Genomic DNA, 19,512 nt, shown 5'->3' with positions numbered 1-19,512 from the left:
AGACTGTCGTCTCTCAGCCACCTTGTGCTTTCCAATGAAGGACCCGAAGCTGGTCTTTGTCTGCAGGGAGATAACACCTACCGGTGCGTGGCTGGAAGCTGCGTGCTCCGATGAAAGCCGCTTTGTGTGTATGATGCAATCAGTATCACATCTGGTTTATTTTCTACTTCAGATAACATTGCTCTGCTCCCCTAGGCCATTTCCACCTATGTTTTAAATCAAATCCAGGCTGACAATGACTGCAACTTGCCCTTGTCCTCCGGCTGAGCGAGCCACCGGAGATAAACAAACACCCCAATGTGAGCCTTACAGGAGTAGGTGTGGAGCGTTTTCCAGGCTCCTGCCTTCCAGCACTGCACACCTATGCTGGCCATAGGAGGCTAAAAAGCCCCCTCCAGTAGCCCTCAGTTCACAACCTGCTCCTCACGTATCATCTCGCTTCCGCCTCCAGACCTGCTGGATCCAGCTACTGCTTCTGAGCTTCCTCCTTATTCTTTGGGTTTAAAGCAACAGTCCCGTGTTGTGGTAGCTGCCACAACGCTGTTCTGAGAGCCCAGAGCTGCTGAGTGCTGCTGCAGATGGTCCTGGGCACTTGCAGCCCCTGACCCCTTGCTGCCAGCACTGGAGGTCGCTCCCCAAACCCAGAGCATCCTTGTCCCCCGGCGCTGGCTCTCGAGGCACTTGTGCAGGTCATTCTCACCCCAGCCATGCCAGTGGCAGCAGCAGCATCTGTGGCACCTCACGGTGCTTTTCTCCTTCCTTGCAGCACTATGGTGTCCCACTTAGGTGCAAGACTACATTTTCAGTATGTGCTGGGCCCCACAGTTCTGGCAGCACAAACCGCTGCAGCATTAGGGCTTAGTGCCTCCAGGGTCTTTGGGCTCTTAATTCCGTTCAGTTTCCAGAAAGAGTTGAGGCTCCTGAATGTTCTCCAAGCATTGGATCCTGCTCCCTTCACTGGGAGCTGTAATTCTTGTTGAACCGCTTTGCAGACGAGCCTACACAGGGACCCAAAGCATCAGCATCCCTTGGACATGGATTATTGCTTCCCACCCTGGAGCATCGAGCACCACGCAGGAGGAGGATAAAGGTGTAGACGTGTCCCTCCCTGCTGCCAGCATTGCACATTGCAGCCCCGTCGCAGCAGGGAGGTTGTTGTGCAGGAGAAGGAAACGAGAGAGGATGGTGGTGGGTATCGCTGTCCTCCGGGCAGCGCCTGCTGCCTGTGCCGTCTGCCCTGGCTGGAAGGTGCCACTGCTTGAATTCCTCTATTCTCTGCACCTTTTCCTCATCACTTCCCACAGCTGCATCTTCAGGTGCCAGCGCCCCACCCCTGGTTTTGCCTTGCCAGGCATTGCCTTCATGTGATAATTAAAAAGGCTCTTTGAGTTGCTGGGGTTTGCCATCTACAGAAATTTTCCTGCAAGCACTCTTAACTCTCAGGTGATAAATCCACCCGAGGGATGCATGGTCAGTGAGCTCTGCATTAGCAGCACGTGGTCTTTGTATGCTGTCCTTTCTGTGAATAAATCTTCGCCCCGCTCTCCCGTACCACAGGTCTCTACAACTCCATGGACAGCTGGATGATCGTCCCCAACATCAAGCAGAACCACTACACTGTCCACGGGCTCCAGAGCGGCACCCGCTACATCTTCCTCGTCAAGGCCATAAACCAGGCAGGCAGCCGGAACAGTGAACCCGCCAGGCTGAAGACAAACAGTAGGTGCCGGGGTGTTCGCCGTGTCTTGGGAGTGGTGGGAGGGCGGCTTCATTGGCCCCCAAGTCCCAGGGGTATGGCTCAGCTGCTCCCTGTGAGCCTGCAGATACTGGCAGCGTGATGGAGCCCCCCCAGTTATTTAACATGCCCATCTCACTTGGTGTCTCAGCTCCATCCCTGCCTCGAGGGGTGGTCTCCTGCTGCCACACACACTGCCTGGGGCTCCCAGCAGCTCGTCGCTACAGCTCCCTGGGACAGCTGGGATTCAGGAGATCAGGAAGGTCCATCTTTCTGGTCACCTTACATCGCTGGGCTTTTTGAGGCTGACGTGCGGAGTCTCGGGGTGGTTGTGTACTTGTGTGTGGCTTTGCTCACAGACAGTTGTGATTTTGGGAGCCATAAGGAGACTGAAGTGTCTGTGTGGTAGCAGATGGAGCTTTGCAGCCACACGCAAAGCAGAAAGGAGGTCACGCTTCACATCACCCCGGGGACAGCCAAGGAGAGTTAAATATGTTTAGGGAAATCAGAGTGAATGAGGTTGGCTCAAAAATCAGAGGGCAGCAGAGCTGAACCTGTCCCAGCAAAGAGGGCGTTTCTGGGAGAATCAGTTTGAGGTGTTGAGGAAGGAAATCAGCCGTCTGTCCAGGTCTGTGCCGCAGCCGCCTGCTCCGTGGCCCGGCTCCGGTGCTCACTGGGATGGTCTCTGCCCAGCCCCGGCGAGCACAGCCCTCCCGTGTGTTTCCTTTCCCGATGTTGCCATCGCTCCTGCCTTGACGAGGCTTTCGAGATGATTTATGGCCTCCACCTCGTGATTTTCTTTGCACGACTTTAAAACAAAGTAAAATCAAGTAAAGGCAGCGTAGCACCGGGGCTGGAGGGGAGCTGCCAAGAAGCAAACTTCAATCCATTTCTACCTTGTTTATTAAAAATTTATCCCTTCTGCGGTTGCTGTTTTTAAGTGCTTCCCTGTGCTTTGAAAGGCTCTGGAAATAAGAAATGGGTGGCTTGACAAGCTGGGCGCGATGATGCGACACAGGAGCACAGAGGGGAGCAAGGGTGGTTTGCCTCGGTGTCAGCTCGGGGGGGACAGGGCTCACTGTTTTGGTTTTGTAACTGTCAGTCATCAGAGGGGCCAGCGTGCTGCTGAGGGCTCCGCTTTGGAGATGAACTCAGTTTAGCAGATGAAATAAGGTTTTGAACTCCCCATGTTGCAGGGGAGTGTCTGCAGCAGCGTCCTGCCTGTTGAAAGCTGAAGCAAGCCTCACCTGAAGTGCTGCACAAATGGTGACGTACGACTGTAGTTTTCTGTGTGCCAGGAGCTCCTTTCACACAACCAAATGACCAAGGAACTGATCCTGGCGCCTCCTGCTCAGGCGATGGGAGGGAACAGCACTTGGTGTTAATGGGCACCCTTCTCCACCACTGCCTCAGCATTTGTCTGCAGCCCACAAAGAGTCTTTAGTCTAAATTTCTGAATGTTTGACTTAGCGATATATATATGTGTATAGTATATATTGATATCTTTTCTTTCTGTGGCCAGCTTCCATGTACAGGGGCTCCTTTGGGGTGCTCACTGCTCGTCATCAAGGGTGGTGGCAGCTGAAGGTGCTGCCGCTTTGTGCTTCATCCCCAGCACATCCTTGCTGGCCATTTCTTCTGCCTGTATTTGTTGTTATGTGGCAGCAGGGTTTTCTCCTTTTCAAGTGGGTGATTAGAAGATAGCACACACTTCTCAACTGCTGTAACCTCGGTGGAAATTTCAGCAGCTTGACGAGGAGATGGGCCAATTAGCGTATTTCACAGCCCTCTTTCTGCTCCTGAAGTGATGCTTGGAGAGACTCCTTCATCGCCAGAAGGTCGGTGTCAGGACACGTATTGATTTCCAAAGCATCAGTGCTGTCGGTGGGCACTAAATCTGTTCCCAAACTGCTGGAACAGAAGAGCTTGAGAGAATAGGTTTGGTTTAGTGACAGAGAGAAACCTTCCTTTGCTGAGTCAGGGCCTGAGTAAGTCTTATTTATTAGCAAGTGTCCAGAAGTGGATGAAAGTGCCAGAATACAGGAATGGTCCCAGCTCTGGTAGTAAATTTAGTGCAGGGAAGGTGGTTTTCATGGTCCTTGCCTTGACCATTGCAGACTGCTCTTGTCACTCACATTTCTGTCTCTTTCGGATTTATGCATCTCTCGGTGAGACCTCCTGGGCTAATATGGGGTGGTTCATATCCCCATCTCATCTGAAACGTCAGTTGGATCTCACCTGGAGAGGCGGACTTGGTGCAGCACAAGTTTGCTGCCTGAGTGATGGTTTCCAAGGTCCCTGTTAATGACAGGATCACGCTGGTGCAGTTGCTTTCTAAGGAGCAAGCAGCCCAGCAGGGGGTGGGTTGGAAGAATCATAGGTTTGGATGGATGTATTGCTTTCCTGTGACTTGACAACTCAACATTACAGTCCTGCAGCTTTGCTTCCTCGAGGTGATGTCTGACGGGAGGCTGATAATCACTGCTGTCGTGCCCTGCAAGGTGTCCTGTGCCCCATGGTGTTGTTGAGTTTGTTTGCTTCTGACCGCGGGGCAGCTGGCTGAGGGCTCGCGGACCAGGTTGTTTGTCCAGCTGCAGGGTCACGGGTCCACCAGGTTTTGTGCATGGCTGCTTCTGAACATGAGGCATGGGCAGCATCTCGGGCGGCTGGTCAGAGCAGGGACATTGCTGCTGCGGGCACAGAGGGAGAAGAGAAGGGCTGACAGAGGGGTCCTGTGGCTCGGTTTGCTCTTATGCTGGGCAGACCGTGGTGGACATCTGCAACAAGGACAGAGACCATTTCTCAAGAGCAGGAGTACGTGCCCATCGCAGCGTTTTCTGCAGCACGCTTGGGCGGCGCTGCTCCGGCGGTGCCACAGCTGACCCCGCCGTGGAGCTGGGTGGCTGCTCCTCATGCACCCAGCTGGGTGTCGATGGTTGTCTCTTGCTTCCGGGGGATCTTGGTCCAGTTGCTTCTGCGGCTCTTGTGTAAACCAACACACAGCCCCTTCTTGGCTGTCCCTCCAGGTGGCTTTGTCGACATGCTGAAGCTGGTATTGACAGCAGGACCTGCTGAGCTTCACCATAATTGATTCCTTCCATGAAGCATCAAGAAAGGAAAATCTGTCAGTGTAACCACTCCATTAACAGCCCTTGTCTTGCAGACGAATTACTGCTGAGGCAGACAGAAAACTAAATATTCTTATCTGCACCCAGGATGAGTGAGGCTTGTGTTCCTGCCACCGTGCTGCCCTCCCTTGTGCGCTTCTGGGGAACGAGGGGTGACCAGGAGCATCCAGAGACAGTGCATCTACTCCCATTGATGGGTGGCCAGAGCCCTCTGGGGCCCTGGGGAGCTGGGTGGCCACCAGGAGTCCTGCAGGGTCCCACCAGCCAGCACCTCCCCTCTGCCCGTCTCCATTCCCAGCACACCACTGACCTGCTTCCTTAACCCTGAATGCTTTCCTGGTGGCAGCGCTGGCCATCCCTTCCTCCCTCTTTGCTCCTGCACACCCAAGGCCAGCCAGGATTTCCTCCTCTCCGCAATGCTTAAGACTTTGCAGGGAAGGGAAGTAAAATTAAGCTGATGAACACCCTAGAGGGTGCAGCTTGCTGTGTCCAGCCCTGGAGCTGGCCAGTTTCCCATGGCTCTCAAGCCTCATGCAGGCACCATGGATGGATGAACCAGCAAAAGGCCATAGGGAGTATTACAACAAGCTGAATTTGTGAGATAGAAGTTATCTGTCTTCCCTTGCCTAGGAAGAACGTAATCCTCTCCTCTCCCTTCATCCGGGACTGTGCTTCCCACAGGAAGGAGAGGCAGCCAGGGTGCTGGGAGCGTCCCGGGGTGGGCGCAGCCCCTGGCCTGGCTGGGGTCCCCGGTGGGGGCTGAGCCCTGCTGCCCTCCCTGTGCCAGGGCACCTCTGCTTCTCCCCGTCGTGCTGCCCTCAAGTCATGAAACCTCCAGCATCTTCCCATAACCCGCCTTGCCCAGCACAGCATTGTGTGGGTTCATGGTGCAGGCAGCTGCAAATGTAGAGGACCCTGCTGGGCTCACGTGCCAGGGACTGAGACAGCTGAGGCTGGGGCCACAGAGGGTCTGCAAAATCTGTGTTGTTTCCCAGTGCCGGGGTGGTATTTTGGGAAGGGGGTCAGATGGGAGCAGGCACCCATCTGTGCCCTCTGAAATGCCCTCTGTCCCGAGCAAGAATTTGCAAGCCAGCCTGTGTGCTTTTTAAATCCCGTCTTTGCCCATCACAGCGCACTGTCTGCAAATATTACTTGAGCCCTTGGGCCAGGATGTGTCAGCACAAACCACGACAAGGGTTGGACTGTGGCTGCTCACGCTGACCTTAAAAAGGGGTTGTCTTTGTGAAAAGGGCTCTGACTGTCTCCCTCCTGATGGAGCCAAGTATTTTTATACCTCACTTTCTCAGAGCTTGTCTCTTTGCATTACTGCCAGAAAAAGATAGCTACAGAAATAATAAAATAGCTAGAGGAGAAGGGGGAGGGATCACTCCCAATTTGCAGCTTTACTTTCAGGCCTCTCAACTCAATTATCCAGCAAATTGGGCTCAGAGGAGAATCAACACAAGCCGCCATCGGGTGTCGGAGAGCAGCGCGGATGAGCTCCGTTACGGAGCTGCACGGGAGAGCTCCGCAGCCGTGCCGCGGTGGTGCTGCCGGCTGTGTGCGGCGCTTCCTGGCCCTGGCTTAGAAACCCCTCCCTGCACAGCACTGCTGCAGGAGCTGCTCCTCGCCGGGCCTCGGTGTCCGTAGCTGGAAACAGGAGAGCACATCTCCTCGTGCACCGCAGCACCTTCCTCGAGCCAGCCCAGGGACTGCGCCACGTAACAAATCCCGTTTTTTAAGTTGTTTGCAGTTATTTAAGATGTTTTGCTGCAGCTGCCCTATTGACTTTGCTTTGTGCCAAAGTAGATGAGTTGCTATAGAGATCCTATGAAGTATCTATATGCTCTTTGCTGTATGAAAACTCACAGTGACAAAAACCACCAGAACTCCATTTGCTTCTTTACAGCATCTTGGAGTTTTGTTTGCAAGAACAAGCATAGGCTGAACACAGCCCCATCGTTCTGCACATGTCTCCCGCAGCAACGTGTGCTGGGGCAGAGCATGGAGGACTTCTCTTCTGCCCAGTGGAAAGGAGAGTGCTGTTGCTGCCGCTCAGCAGCTGCTCTCGTTCAACTGTGCTGTTGATTTGGGTTCATCTGCACTTGATAGTATATCGGGACTGCACTTTGCTGTTCCCTTTAAGAAAAAAACAGGGAATTACAAATGGAAAAACCTCTTGGGGAAAAAGAAAAATTGCAAAGCCAAGAGCACGGGATTTTAAAAGCACCAGAATTAAGTTGCACGTGCAATTTAATTTAATGCCTACTCTTCCTGCATTATGCAGCAGTCTTTAATGCACATTGCATGCCCTTGCCCCGCTGGGCTCCCTGCTGGTCCAGCGGTGAGGGGCTGAGCAGATCCGCTCGCCGGTGTCCCTGGCTGGCTGCGGTGGCTCGGGAGAGCTGGTCCTGCCACAGCCATCGCGCTTTCACGTCCCCCTGTCATCGGTGCTAGTAGAACAAGCTGATGCAGCACCATCTCTCCGGAGGTGGAAATGCTGCACCATAGGAGAACCCTCCGCTCTCATGAGACCCCACCGTCCCACACTCAGCCCCTTCCCAGCACAGCGTCCCTGTGGGTTTGGTGGGGCTCCCTGCCACAGCCTCCTGGGTGCCCTTCTGTCGAGGTTTTGATTGCAGGATGACAATAAAATGTGACAGATGTATTGTTAACCTCTTCTACCCCCCTCTTCCCCTTCAGCCATTCCTTCTCCCCCTTCCCACTCAGCACAGGCGATCGGGAGGGAAAGAAGGACAGAGAGAAGAGAGTTGGAAAAATTAAAAATGTTTTACTAATGCTACTGATAAAATAGAGAAAATAATACAAAATATACAAAACCTGGAAAGTCCCAGCAACTGCAGAGCCAGCACCCGAAGTCCTGGACTGGACTCTGCAGCAACCGGAGCTGGATTCAGTCTGTCACTGGCCTCAGTTCACAGGGACGACTCGCAAGGTCCTCTCCTCATGTCGGCCATAAGGAAAAGGGACGAAAAAGGGAAAAAGGGACGAGATCCTCGTGATCTCCCACTTCTATATGAAGTATCACGTGAATGGGATGTTATACACAGTTGGTCAATTTCTGGTCACCTGTTTCTTGTTGCACCTCTCACGGGATGTGCATCAATCCTTATCAATAACCTCGCATTCCATTGCTGTGTTCACCAAAACATGGATCTGGTTCTCCAGGAAAATGCAGCTCATATGAAGCTTTAGCTGACAGGCAAATTCACTAAAAGAGAAACTTGTTTTTAACAAAACCAGGACACCTTCTCCCTGCAGGAGGGTGAGGATGGAGCAGCATTTTCCCAGCACAGCTTTTCTCTTGCAGCAGCAGCCAGAAAGGGTCGGTCACCAGCCCTCAGCACCCCTGGAAATGCTCCTGTGTTGCACAGGGGGGTAAACTGAGGCACAGTCTGTACCTGCAGCCTGTGAGCATCTAGGGATGGACCAGGAGGTCCTCAGGGCTGAGCAAACTTATTTAGCTGCACTGAAAAAATGGTGCTGTATAGAGAAGCCAAAGTCTGTCCTGAATTGAGAGCAGAGAGAGTGACAGGAAGACAAAATCACAGAATGGACTGGGTTGGAAGAGACCTCAGAGATCATCCAGCCCAACCCTAGGTCCAACTCCAGTCCATTGACCAGATCACGGCACTCAGTGCCATGGCCAATCTCAGTTTACAAACCTCCAGGGCCGGTGAGTCCAGCACCTCCCTGGGCAGCCATTCCAATGCTGACCACTCTCTCTGCACAGAATTGCTTTCTAATAGCCAGCCTAAATTTCCCCTGGCAGAGTTGAAGCCCATGCCCCCTTGTCCTATTGCTGACTGCCTGGGAGAAGAGTAGGGAGCAGAGGCACTCCCTAAAACCACTGCTTCTCTCCCTTCCCTGCCCCAAAGCAGAGGGCTTCATTTCAGGCTTCTCAAAATGCAACCTTCTGGCTTCTCCTTTCCACATCTGATCTTAAAATGACCCTAAACTGTTAAAGAAGGATTAAAGGGATTGTGAATTCACCCACCTCCCTCCCCCTAAAAAAGCCAAACCTGGCTCAGCAGAGCCGGGCTGGCAGGGCAATGGGCTAAACCTGGCTCAACAGAGCCGGGCTGGTAGGGCAATGGGCTAAACCTGGCTCAGCAGAGCCGGGCTGGCAAGGCAATGGGCTAAACCTGGCTCAGCAGAGCCGGGCTGGCAGGGCAATGGGCTAAACCTGGCTCAGCAGAGCCGGGCTGGCAGGGCAATGGGCTAAACCTGGCTCAGCAGAGCCGGGCTGGCAGGGCAACAGGAGGCTCAGGAGCTGAGTGTCAGTCTGAGCATTGCTGGCTGGGCTGCCCACAAGCAACCCCGGTGGAAGCCACCCCAAATCCCCCGACCCTCCGTACTGAATAAGTCTGTTTGCAAGTATTCCCCTGAGCCCATCGCCACCTGTGTCCATGCACACACACGACCTGGACCTGCCCATCGTCGCCTGTGTCCATGCACACACACGCGACCCGGACCTGCCCATCGTCGCCTGTGTCCATGCACACACACGCGACCCGGACCTGCCCATCGCCACCTGTGTCCGTGCACACACACGACCCGGACCTGCCCATCGCCACCTGTGTCCATGCACACACACGACCCAGACCTGCCCATCGCCACCTGTGTCCATGCACACACACGACCCAGACCTGCCCATCGCCACCTGTGTCCATGCACACACACGACCCGGACCTGCCCATCGCCACCTGTGTCCATGCACACACACGACCCGGACCTGCCCATCGCCACCTGTGTCCGTGCACACACACGCGACCCGGACCTGCCCATCGTCGCCTGTGTCCATGCACACACACGACCCGGATCTGCCCATCGCCACCTGTGTCCGTGCACACACACGATCGGGGCCTGGCAGCAGGGAGGGGTAGTTTGGCAGCAAGGCTGTGTAGCACCGAAAACTGGAGCCTTTCAGAGAAATCCTAAGCACTCACTATTGAATGTGTTGTGGAGCTGGTGCCCAAAAGAGACAGTGTGTATTGATGTAGGGGAGGGCAGGTGTTCCCTTGGCCTGGTTGATCTTCAGGAAGGTTTTCTCCAGGTGAGCAGGACAGCCAGTGTGTGTCACTTAGGAAATGGTTCGGCTTTCTCTGTGCTGGTAACATAACAAAGGAGTTGCAGTTGGGTTTCAAGCCAGCGTTAAAGGTCTGCAAAATCCATCAATCTTGATTCCATTAACTGCAGAGGAAGCCCCAGGGTGTGTGCTCGCTGCTGGCCCTGGTCTCACGCCTCCCGTCCAGCTCTGCTGAACATGGGCTGGACCTGAGGCCGTTGATGTGCTTTCCACCACTGCGTACACAGCCCAGAGTGTCCTCTCTGAGTGCAGAGGCCTTGTTTGGCAGTGGAGAAGCACAGAAAAACCTCGGGCGTGCTTCCTGTAACACGTAACCGCAGCCGGCGCTCCAGGGAGCAGTCTGCCTCGGCTGCTGCGGGGATTCGGGGATGTGCCTGATGCTGCGGTGCTGCTTCTGTGATTCGGTACTGATGTGCCAGCACTTACGGGTCTGTTCTCCCTTGCACTCATGTAACTCTCATTACTGCTAATAGAGTATGGATCTGTTCCGCTCAGGCTACGTGCCCTGCCAGCATTTGGTTCACAGTGCATCCTGATGGCATCTTCAGTGTTGTTCCCATCCCCTGGAAAAACTCGTGTTTCTGCCACATTTTGCATCATTAACAGGGAATGAAAGAATGAAAGGCAGTTGCTCTGATGGAGAAATAGATGTTTGAAGAGGGTGATGTGCAATAGGAAGACCCTAGCCCCTCACTTGAGGATCCCTGCCAGGACGATGCAGCCCTGCCCAATATGCCGTGCTGCCCAGCTCCAGAAGGACAGGGAACTGCTGGAGAGAGTCCAGCGCAGCCACCAAGATGCTGAAGGGAGTGGAGCATCTCCCGTGTGAGGAAAGGCTGAGGGAGCTGGGGCTCTGGAGCTGGAGAAGAGGAGACTGAGGGGGGACTCATTCCTGGGGATCAATATGGAAAGGGGGAGTGTCAGGAGGATGGAGCCAGGCTCTTCTGGGTGACAACCAGTGACAGGACAAGGGGCAATGGGTGCAAACTGGAACACAGGAGGTTCCACTGAAATATGAGAAGAAACTTGTTCGGGGTGAGGGTGTCAGAGCCTGGCCCAGGCTGCCCAGGGAGGTTGTGGAGTCTCCTTCTGTGCAGACATTCAAACCCGCCTGGACACCTTCCTGTGGAACCTCAGCTGGGTGTTCCTGCTCCATGGGGGGATTGCACTGGATGAGCTTTCCAGGTCCCTTCAACCCCTGACACTCTGGGATTCTGTGAGTCCAGATCCTCCCCAGGGGGTAGAGGCCTCACCTCTGCTCATTTCTCTCTGCATTTTGGAGTTTCACCTCCTTTCCCTCTGGTTCGGGAAGGTGAGCGATTCCCAGGCTGAAGAATAAGCCCCAGGAGCAGGTGCTTCCCTGGCCCCTGCTGCCCGGTCTTGCTGGCGGTGCCTGGGGTGGTCGTTTGCCTGCTGGCATGGGCAGCACTGACTTGCTTTCTCTTTCCAGCAGCACTGGGGAAGCCACTGCAGACACTGGGGACATAGGAGCAGCCCAGGGACTGATGGCTTACAGAGATCAGCCCATGGCAATGGATGCACAAGGCACAGGGATGTGTCTCAACATCTTGCTGGTCATCTTGTAACCCAGTGTCCTTGGCTAGCAGGGGAACCTTTGGCTCATGGAGGATGTCCAAAGAGCCTGGCGCAGACATTTCCGTGTTGTGCCTGCACAATGATGATAACAAACATAAGTCCTAATCCACGTGTTTTCCTCTAACAGGTCAGCCATTTAAGCTGGACCCCAAGATGGCTCACAAGAAGTTGAAGATCTCCAACGACGGGCTGCAGATGGAGAAGGATGAGAGCTCCTTGAAGAAGAGCCACACGCCTGAGAGGTTCAGTGGGACAGGATGCTATGGTGCGGCAGGGAACGTCTTCATTGACAGCGGCTGCCACTACTGGGAGGTGGTGGTGGGATCCTCAACATGGTAGGCAGCACTGTTGTCTTCCCTCACTCTCCTAGAGGCCCTCAGATTTCCTCAGAGATGTTGTGGGACGTACTAGGGTTAAATGCCAGGGCTTTGGCAGAGCTGATTATGGGCAGGGAGGTGGTTGAGACCTTAAATCTGGGTGGCTGTGGCTTTCAAGAGGTTTATGGGTCTCTCGTCTCTGCCAGAAGCCTTTCAGGCTGATCCAGTCAGGCTGCAATGTGAAGATTGTACCTTCATTTCCCTCATGTGCTGAACCTGAACGCCTGCCAGGGCTCAAGTGTCACCGTCATAGCAGGGCAGAGCTGCCACAGAGCTTTAAATCTGCTGGTTTTCCCGTGTGCCCTGCCCTCCCCTGGGCTGTCTCATGTAGGGTCCTACTTAGCTGGGCCAGACATGGTTATGAAGTCTGACCTGGAAGGCTAAGCAGAGGGGGACTGTGATTAAGCAGAAGAGACAGGGATGTCTCCAGGGGAGATTTGCCAAGGCCTGGTGAGACACTGAAATATCCCTGTGAGGGCAGACAGCTCAGGGGAGCCTGTACAACATCTGCTTCATTCTATTACACCCTGTGTTCATACATGGCAGACTGGCAGAATAAACCATCCCAAGCAGCGGGTTCTCCTCCTCATAGGGACATACATCTCTGCCCTGCAGTGGCCAAAGGGGCCAGTGGGGCCAAGTGTTTGCTCTTCATTGCCCTGTGCTGCTGCCGTGTGGCTCAGGAGGGGCTGCCTTCATTGCCACGAGCTGCTTTGCTTGAGGGACAGCAAGTCCATGTCTCCTTCCCATTGGCAGGAACACAGAGCTTTGTCCCCACCAGGCGTGGTGGAGCATGAGGAGCAGCGGCAGCCCTGGGCACGGTACCTTCTCCTCAGCGATTGCTCTCAGCTAAGGTTTTGTGGGAGTTCTCTGGTCAAGGCTCTGCAGGTGGATGCTGCAAGAGTGGGAGGGCAAGAGCCAAGCCTCCCCGTGCTCTGTGGGACATGAAGGCAGCATTCCCAGGGGCTACAAGGATGGGGGTTGCTTGAGCTCCGCTCCCCACCAGCAGCCCGCTGCCCTCTCCACAGTGCCCTTGTCAGAGATGCTTGCACAGGAGCACGGCCCTGAGTACAGCTTCTTGCTCCCAGTAGGGGCAAGGAGCATCCTTGGCCCCACAGCACCTCCCTACTACACCTCAACAGGTGCCCCCAGCCCACACTTGCCCTCCAGCCCAAGCAAAAAGCATCTGGGCAGCAGCAGAAGGGATGAGGCAGGAACGCAAGCTAGCGCACCCTTTGTTAAAAAGCAGTTTCTGACTTCGGCAGCTTGATTTGTGAGTTGTTTCTCAAGCAATGATTATATCTAGAGCTGTTTCTTAGAGATGGGTCTATTCCAGGAGTTGTTTTGCTGATGGCTGAATACTGCAAGACCTTCAGAGGAGGAAATAGCTTTCAAATATATAGCAGCTCCTTGGGCTGTGTAGAGGGGTGTGTTCAGGTGCAGAACAAGCACAGCCATGTGCTAGAAGACAGATAATTGAATCATCTGTGGCTGTGACTCAGAGCGAGCCTGGAGCCCTGTGTCCTGGTGAGCCTCATAGCAAGAATGCTTTGATCAGAAGTGGAGTGGGACCTGCAGCTCTCAGCTGCCTTCAGTGTCACCTCCTGTCCCCCACACCTCAGCCCCGCTCTGACACCAACAGTTGTTCCCTGCTTCGCCTCATCCCTTTGTTGTTGCTGCAGACAGGGCAATACTTTCACATGGATTAACGCTGCCAGCGCTGCTCGTGTGCTCCCATGTAATGAGGACTTGACTGGTCCTAGAAACCCACGTGTCTCCAGGAGCTCCAGCCGAGGACAACTGGTGTTGGAGTGCTGCTGCAAGACACAGCCCCTCTCCCTTAAAATGATCCACAAGGGACACAGAGCACACCAGCCTGGTTTTGTCCTTCTTCCCCAGCTGATCGCTCTTAACCAAACTCGCTGGTTCTTCCAGATGACCAGAGGGGTTTTGTAAAGAGAGTGGCAGCAGTCAAAACTCAAAGAGACGTGGCATGTGCTTTCTTCATGCTCCTTAGCTCCTGACCACAAGCTTCAGGGAAATGATGCTCTTCTCCCAGGGGCTTCAGGGAAGGTCTCGCAGTGGGCTGGCAGCTCTGCTGGGCAAGGGCAGCACGTCAGGGGCCTTTTGTCCTGGGGCTCTGGAGGAGAGGGGTGTCACTTGCTTTTCGCTGAACCCTGTGCTTGCATCTGCTGCCTGAGGCAGAACACCGGAGTTGATGCTCGGGGGTCATTAACAGAGAAAACCCCCCTCCCTGACCCGGAGAGCCGGCTGTGGTTTCTAGCTGTGCATTTCTCTGCTCTCTGTTGGGGAAGGGCGCTTAAGGAGTGAGTACAACGGCAGCCTCGGCTCAGAAACTGCTGGCAGTGCCCTCCCATCAGGCTTAGCCTCCCGTCCACCCCAGGGATGAAAAATGCCTTCATGGAAAGCATGATTGGAAGTGAAACAATTGGGTTTTATCACAAGAAAGCCCCCGCCAGGCAGGTCCCCAGAAAGCCTCTGCTGCGGAGCGGAGCCAGGAGGCATTACCACAGCGGTATCGAGCTGCTGCGTTGGTAAAGCTGCCTGTGCAGCACAAAGGGGCCGAGACGGACGGTTCCCGCTGAAAGCACCCAGCTGTGTCACCTCTGCCACTCACCCACCTGGCAGCAGGAGGTTGCATGGGGACTGGAGTGATGCTTTTCCCCAGCCAGGCCTCTGCAAGCAGTTTTTCAGTCACACGAAGCTGTTCCTGTGCTGCTGCCACAGTCAGGCAGACATTTAAAGCACGGGGTGCAGCAGCCATCGAGGCTGGACTTTATACCGCACTGATGCTGGAGGTTGCTAAGCAGAACGTCTCCTCTCTTCCAGGTATGCCATCGGCGTGGCTTACAAGTCAGCACCCAAGAACGAGTGGATTGGGAAGAATTCCTCATCTTGGGTTTTCTCCCGCTGCAACAACAATTTCGTGGTGAGGCACAACAACAAGGAGATGCTGGTAGAGGTCCACCCGCAGATGAAGCGCCTCGGTGTCCTCCTGGATTATGACAACAATGCGCTCTCGTTCTATGACCCGGCCAACTCCCTCCACCTCCACACGTTTGAAGTCTCCTTCATCCTACCAGTGTGTCCGACCTTCACCATCTGGAACAAATCCTTGATGATCCTCTCGGGTCTGCCCGCCCCGGACTTCATAGATTACCCAGAGCAGCAGGAGTGTAACTGCAGGCCCCAGGAGTCCCCATACGTATCAGGGATGAAAGCCTGTCACTAGCCGTCCCAGCCCTGCCCGTGCCCCGTGGTGGCAGCAGCGGTGCCGGCAGGTGCCGGCGGTCGGAGTCGGCTGCCAGGAGCCTGCTGGCAGCTGTGCCAGAGCCGCCGTGCAGCCGTAACGCTCCAGCAAGCGCGCACCTTCCCACACGCAGCTGCATTTTTCTTTGAGAGGAAAGAGGAAGAACCTCTAACCACGGCTGAAAATAAACTCTCGTTGGCGAGCTCCGCTTGCGTGCGAGCGCGGCTTGTGCTCTGATTGCTCCCAAAGCAGATTGTCACCTGGATGGTTTTGTCTTCCCTTGGAGGCTGGAAAGGCTGGGGTGGGTTTTTGGGTGATCTTCTGAGGTGCTGCTGTGGTCAGGGGGACATCTCGTGTGCCCACAAGGCACAGGTTGGAGCAGGAGGGATTGGCTCTCTGGAGCCCGTTGGTAGCTTGTCTCAAGAGCCAGGTGGGACCTGAGCGTCATTTTTTGGAAAGGACTTTCTGTTTGTCTGAAGTTTGGCAGCTTCTCTGGTGTGGCAGATAATTGCATGGACCCCTCGCACATGGCGAGTGCTGGTGTTGGTTTTGTGGTGGATGGCGGTTACGTGGTGGATGGTCTGCAAGAGCGAAGGCAGGGCTGAGGACAATCCCACTGCCTCTCCCAGCGCGCGCCTGCTGCTGCTGGCGGGGTTCCTGATGCTTGCCTGGGATTGCAGTCCCACAGTGGAGGGCAGCTGGCCATGGACCCCCACCCCACTGTGTCTGCTCCTTCAGGAGCTCACCAGGAGGCAGGGAGGGCCCAGCCAAGGAGCAAACCAAGGTTCGTCTCTCTCCGGCACAGGGTTTGGCAGATGCTCCTTCCCAACACAGGGTCCAGCCGGCTGTGCCCCCATGTGCAGCTTTGCGTGCACCCCCTTTGGTTTCATGTCTGGTGTCCCTGTAGAACATTTCCCCATGCCAAGCAGGGGGTCAAGTCCTGCCCGAAGACCATCTCTGTGCTTTATGACCCAAAATCTCAATTTATGACCCCCAGTCTTGGCTCTTGGTTTGTTCTCCATCATGGTGGTGTCAGCATGGAGCTATCCTGTTTGCTCAGTGGGAAAGGACTGAATCTGTCCCGGGGCTCCAGGCCCTGGTCACTGGGAGCTCTTTGGCTACCACCAGCGCTCCCAGTAACCACAAGCACCAAATTCCCTGGCTGAGATTCAGTTTCCACATTTGCTTAAAAGCCAGGAGCAGCTGAGCCAGGCACACTGGTATCGCAGGGAGCGAAGATCCCGCGCAGACACCTGCAGCTGGGGTCCGTGGCACAACCCGGGACAGGTGGCTGTGGGGATGTCCCCATGGCAGCCACGGCAGGTGGCACGGCGTGGCAGGAATGCCAGGGGAAGCGAGGAGGTCAGGCAGCACGGTGGCCTAAGACAGACTGGTGCTTGAGCTTTGGTCCATGGTGTTTGAAAAGCCCTTTATTTCCTCTGGCTGTAGTGCTGTCAGATGCCTCAGTGGCATTGTGTGGAGTCTGTCAGGTTCAGACCTCCTAGCTCTGCCAGCCTTTTCCTTTCTTTTTTTGGACCTTGCTGATAGGGAACTACCTCAAAGCCCAGCCTCGGAGGGGTAAGTGGCCTGTACAGACAGAGTGACAGCACTTCAAGGCTTGTCCCACAAGGGCCGCAGGAGGATGATTGAACTCCGCTGGAACAGAAAGCGGGTGCTCTCTGCCAGCCACCTGGCCTGGGGGCACTTGACATTGAGTTGGTGGTGGCAGCTGCCAGGCAATGGCTTTGCCCAGGGACAGTGTGCATAGAAAGAGCCTGTTTCCCAGCATAGCATCCCTCTGCTTTCCCTGGGGGATATTTTTGGTGACTGGCTGCCTGATGCTGTGGGAAGGGTGACAGGTGTCACCTGCTGGGAAAGGATCTGCCACCTGCATTGCCAAGCTGAGGGCAATTATGCCTCTGATCGAGGCTGCTTGACATGGGCTCACAGTAGGCAGAACTTCCCTCCCAAGTGCACAGAGCAGTTTTATTTGCTTCTTCTGGCCCCAGCACGCCAGAGTGCTGAGTGGGGATGCAGGAGGGTGGCGTCTGCCATTCCCCACAGCTAAGCACACAAACACAATTAATTTTAAGAGGATAAGTTGCCGTTTTCAGTTGGATGTTGTTTCAAAGCTGCATGGGGCTATCATGAAAGTCTTTCCCCCATGTGCAGGTCCCATCCCGGGCTCTTCGTAACGTGTCAAGCTCAAACAAATGCCCAAGCCCTGGAGATGGATTTAAGCATTTGTAATCCAGGCGCCAAGCTTTCCACCAGCACCAGCACCACTTTGACTGGCTTAACTGGTAAGGACTCGGCGCATCCATTAGCTCAGAGCACACGAGCCGTTAACGTGACTTTTGCACCTGATTAAATTGCACTAATAGCGGTGGGACCCCCCTTGCCCCACCGCATATGTCCCCGGCCAGGCAGGAGGATGGAGGGGGACCGCGGGGCAGCCCCGTACCCCGAGCAGGCGGTTCCGGGCACCGGGGCCCTTCACAGTCACCGCGTTTCCCTCTCCTGGCTCTGGAGACCCGAACTCCCCGGGAGCAACAGCCCCGTCCCTGCCCTGCGCTGCTGCCCCGGGCTCCGCAGCCTTTGCCGCAGCCCGTGAGAGAGCGATCCCATTGGTTAAAACCTCCTGGTGATTTATGACACAACAGTAGTTTCAGCCAATCCGAGCCCCCGCGGGCTTTGCAGCCCGGGGGTTATGAATGAGCACGGTTCCCACGGCCCCGCGCGGGGCAGGGCTGGGTGTCGTTGCTGTCCCCTCTGCTCCTGGTGACACCAGACGTGGGATGTGGTGATCTGGTTACCCTGCGAACCGCCAGACTCTCCTCTTCCATATGTAACATTTTTGTTTCGGTTTTTGTTTGGGGGAGGGTTGTTCTTCCTGTTATGTTTCCGCCGCCCCCTCCCCACCCCCCTTTTTTTCCTTGCAACTTCTTTGTTAATGTGTATATAAAAATATAAATATAAATATAATGTAATATAATATAATATATATACATTACTGGATATGTCTGTGTGTCAGAGATTGTGCAGTTCTGTGACATCCCAGGGCCTGGGATGCTCTCTTTGGCAATCACAGTTTGTGTTCTACAAACCTCTGACAAGATGCAGACTGTGAACCTCAGGGTTGTTGGGTCATGGGTGCAGCAACACAAAAGACCTTTACATAATATAACCCAGGATGGGGATGAGAATCCAGCGCAGCTGAGTCCTGGCTGGCAAAGCCCCTGAGAGCACAGGGGGCTCCCTGGGGCAGCTCAGCAGGAGATGGTGGGAAGGTTTGCTGTCCCTGGGGATGATGCTACATGTCACAGTTGCTCAGGGGGACCTGACAAACATATGGTTGTGCATCCACAGGAGCGGAGGGATACGCGGTATCTTCCAATAGCAGCATTTCTTGTCCTGGACTGCAACCCAGACTTACGAGCCCGGTGGGGTGGCAGGTCACATGGATGCTAAAGCCCCATCCAAAAAAGTCCCTACATGCAAATATTCTGTACCCTGCCATCAGCCCTCAGGGGATGTCATGCAAAGGCACACTGTCCAGGTCATCAAGACACAGAGTGCACCACCCTTCCCTTTCCTGAGCCTTTGGTGGCCACAGGGACTGCTGGAAATCTCTGAGTGACAACCAGATACTGCTGGAGCCTTGATGCTGCTGCGGTTGAGCCCAGGTCCTGCTTGCACCTCCCCCAGTGCCTCAAGAGCTGTGGGAGGGCAGGGATGGAGGCTGACCCCATCCTTCATCTTTTGCTGTGGGGCTGGACTAAGCTCCTGATGGGGCTGATCTCTCCGCTCTGCAGAGGAGCCCGTGCCCTGCAGTGTGGGTGACAGCCAGTTCATCTTCCTCGTGTATCGGTTTCCCCTTCTGCTGTCTGTGCCTCTGTCACGGGAGGCCATGGCAGTGCTACCAGTGTCCCCCTGCCCCAGCACAGCCCTTAGGCTGCCCACCCAAGCCCCAGAGCTCATCCCTGGCTGTACACCCATCCTCCCTGTCCCATCTCTGCTGTCTGTCACTGGATGTGAGGCTCTGCCAGTGCCCAGGGCTGTATTTGGGTAAAACAAGCTGTGGCTGTGGGCCACGGGGTCTGGTCCTGCTGCAGGTGCCCCACAGAGCTACTTCAAGGGACAGGAGTCCAGCCAGCCCCAGCAAGGAGAACGGTGAGTGGTGCCCTTCGCTCAGCCCCCAGCGCTGGGCTCCCAGCTTCACCAGCCCTGAACGGCACAGAGCCCCTGCCCCGGCCCCCTTTGGGTCAGGTCCTGGGGAGAAGTCAGGGCTGGGT

General features: G+C 55.1%; 1 protein-coding gene across 2 annotated transcripts in view; it reads left to right on the top strand.

Annotated features, from left to right (window-relative positions):
- The window catches only part of MID2 (midline 2), a 118,194-nt gene extending 99,959 nt beyond the window's left edge, over positions 1–18,235 (top strand). For both annotated transcript variants that reach the window (XM_065846698.2, XM_065846697.2), the window contains 3 exons: positions 1,558–1,719; positions 11,697–11,904; positions 14,797–18,235. In XM_065846698.2, the coding sequence (XP_065702770.1) occupies positions 1,558–1,719; positions 11,697–11,904; positions 14,797–15,199 (773 nt within the window). In that variant the 3' untranslated portion in view covers positions 15,200–18,235. The remainder of the gene's footprint in view (positions 1–1,557; positions 1,720–11,696; positions 11,905–14,796) is intronic.
- Positions 18,236–19,512: the final 1,277 nt, after the last annotated feature.

This window comes from Patagioenas fasciata, chromosome 11 (assembly GCF_037038585.1).
Source record: "Patagioenas fasciata isolate bPatFas1 chromosome 11, bPatFas1.hap1, whole genome shotgun sequence".
Taxonomy (NCBI): domain Eukaryota; kingdom Metazoa; phylum Chordata; class Aves; order Columbiformes; family Columbidae; genus Patagioenas; species Patagioenas fasciata.
Note: the sequence above shows the minus strand (reverse complement) of the source record. Positions and strands in the feature narration are given on the sequence as shown.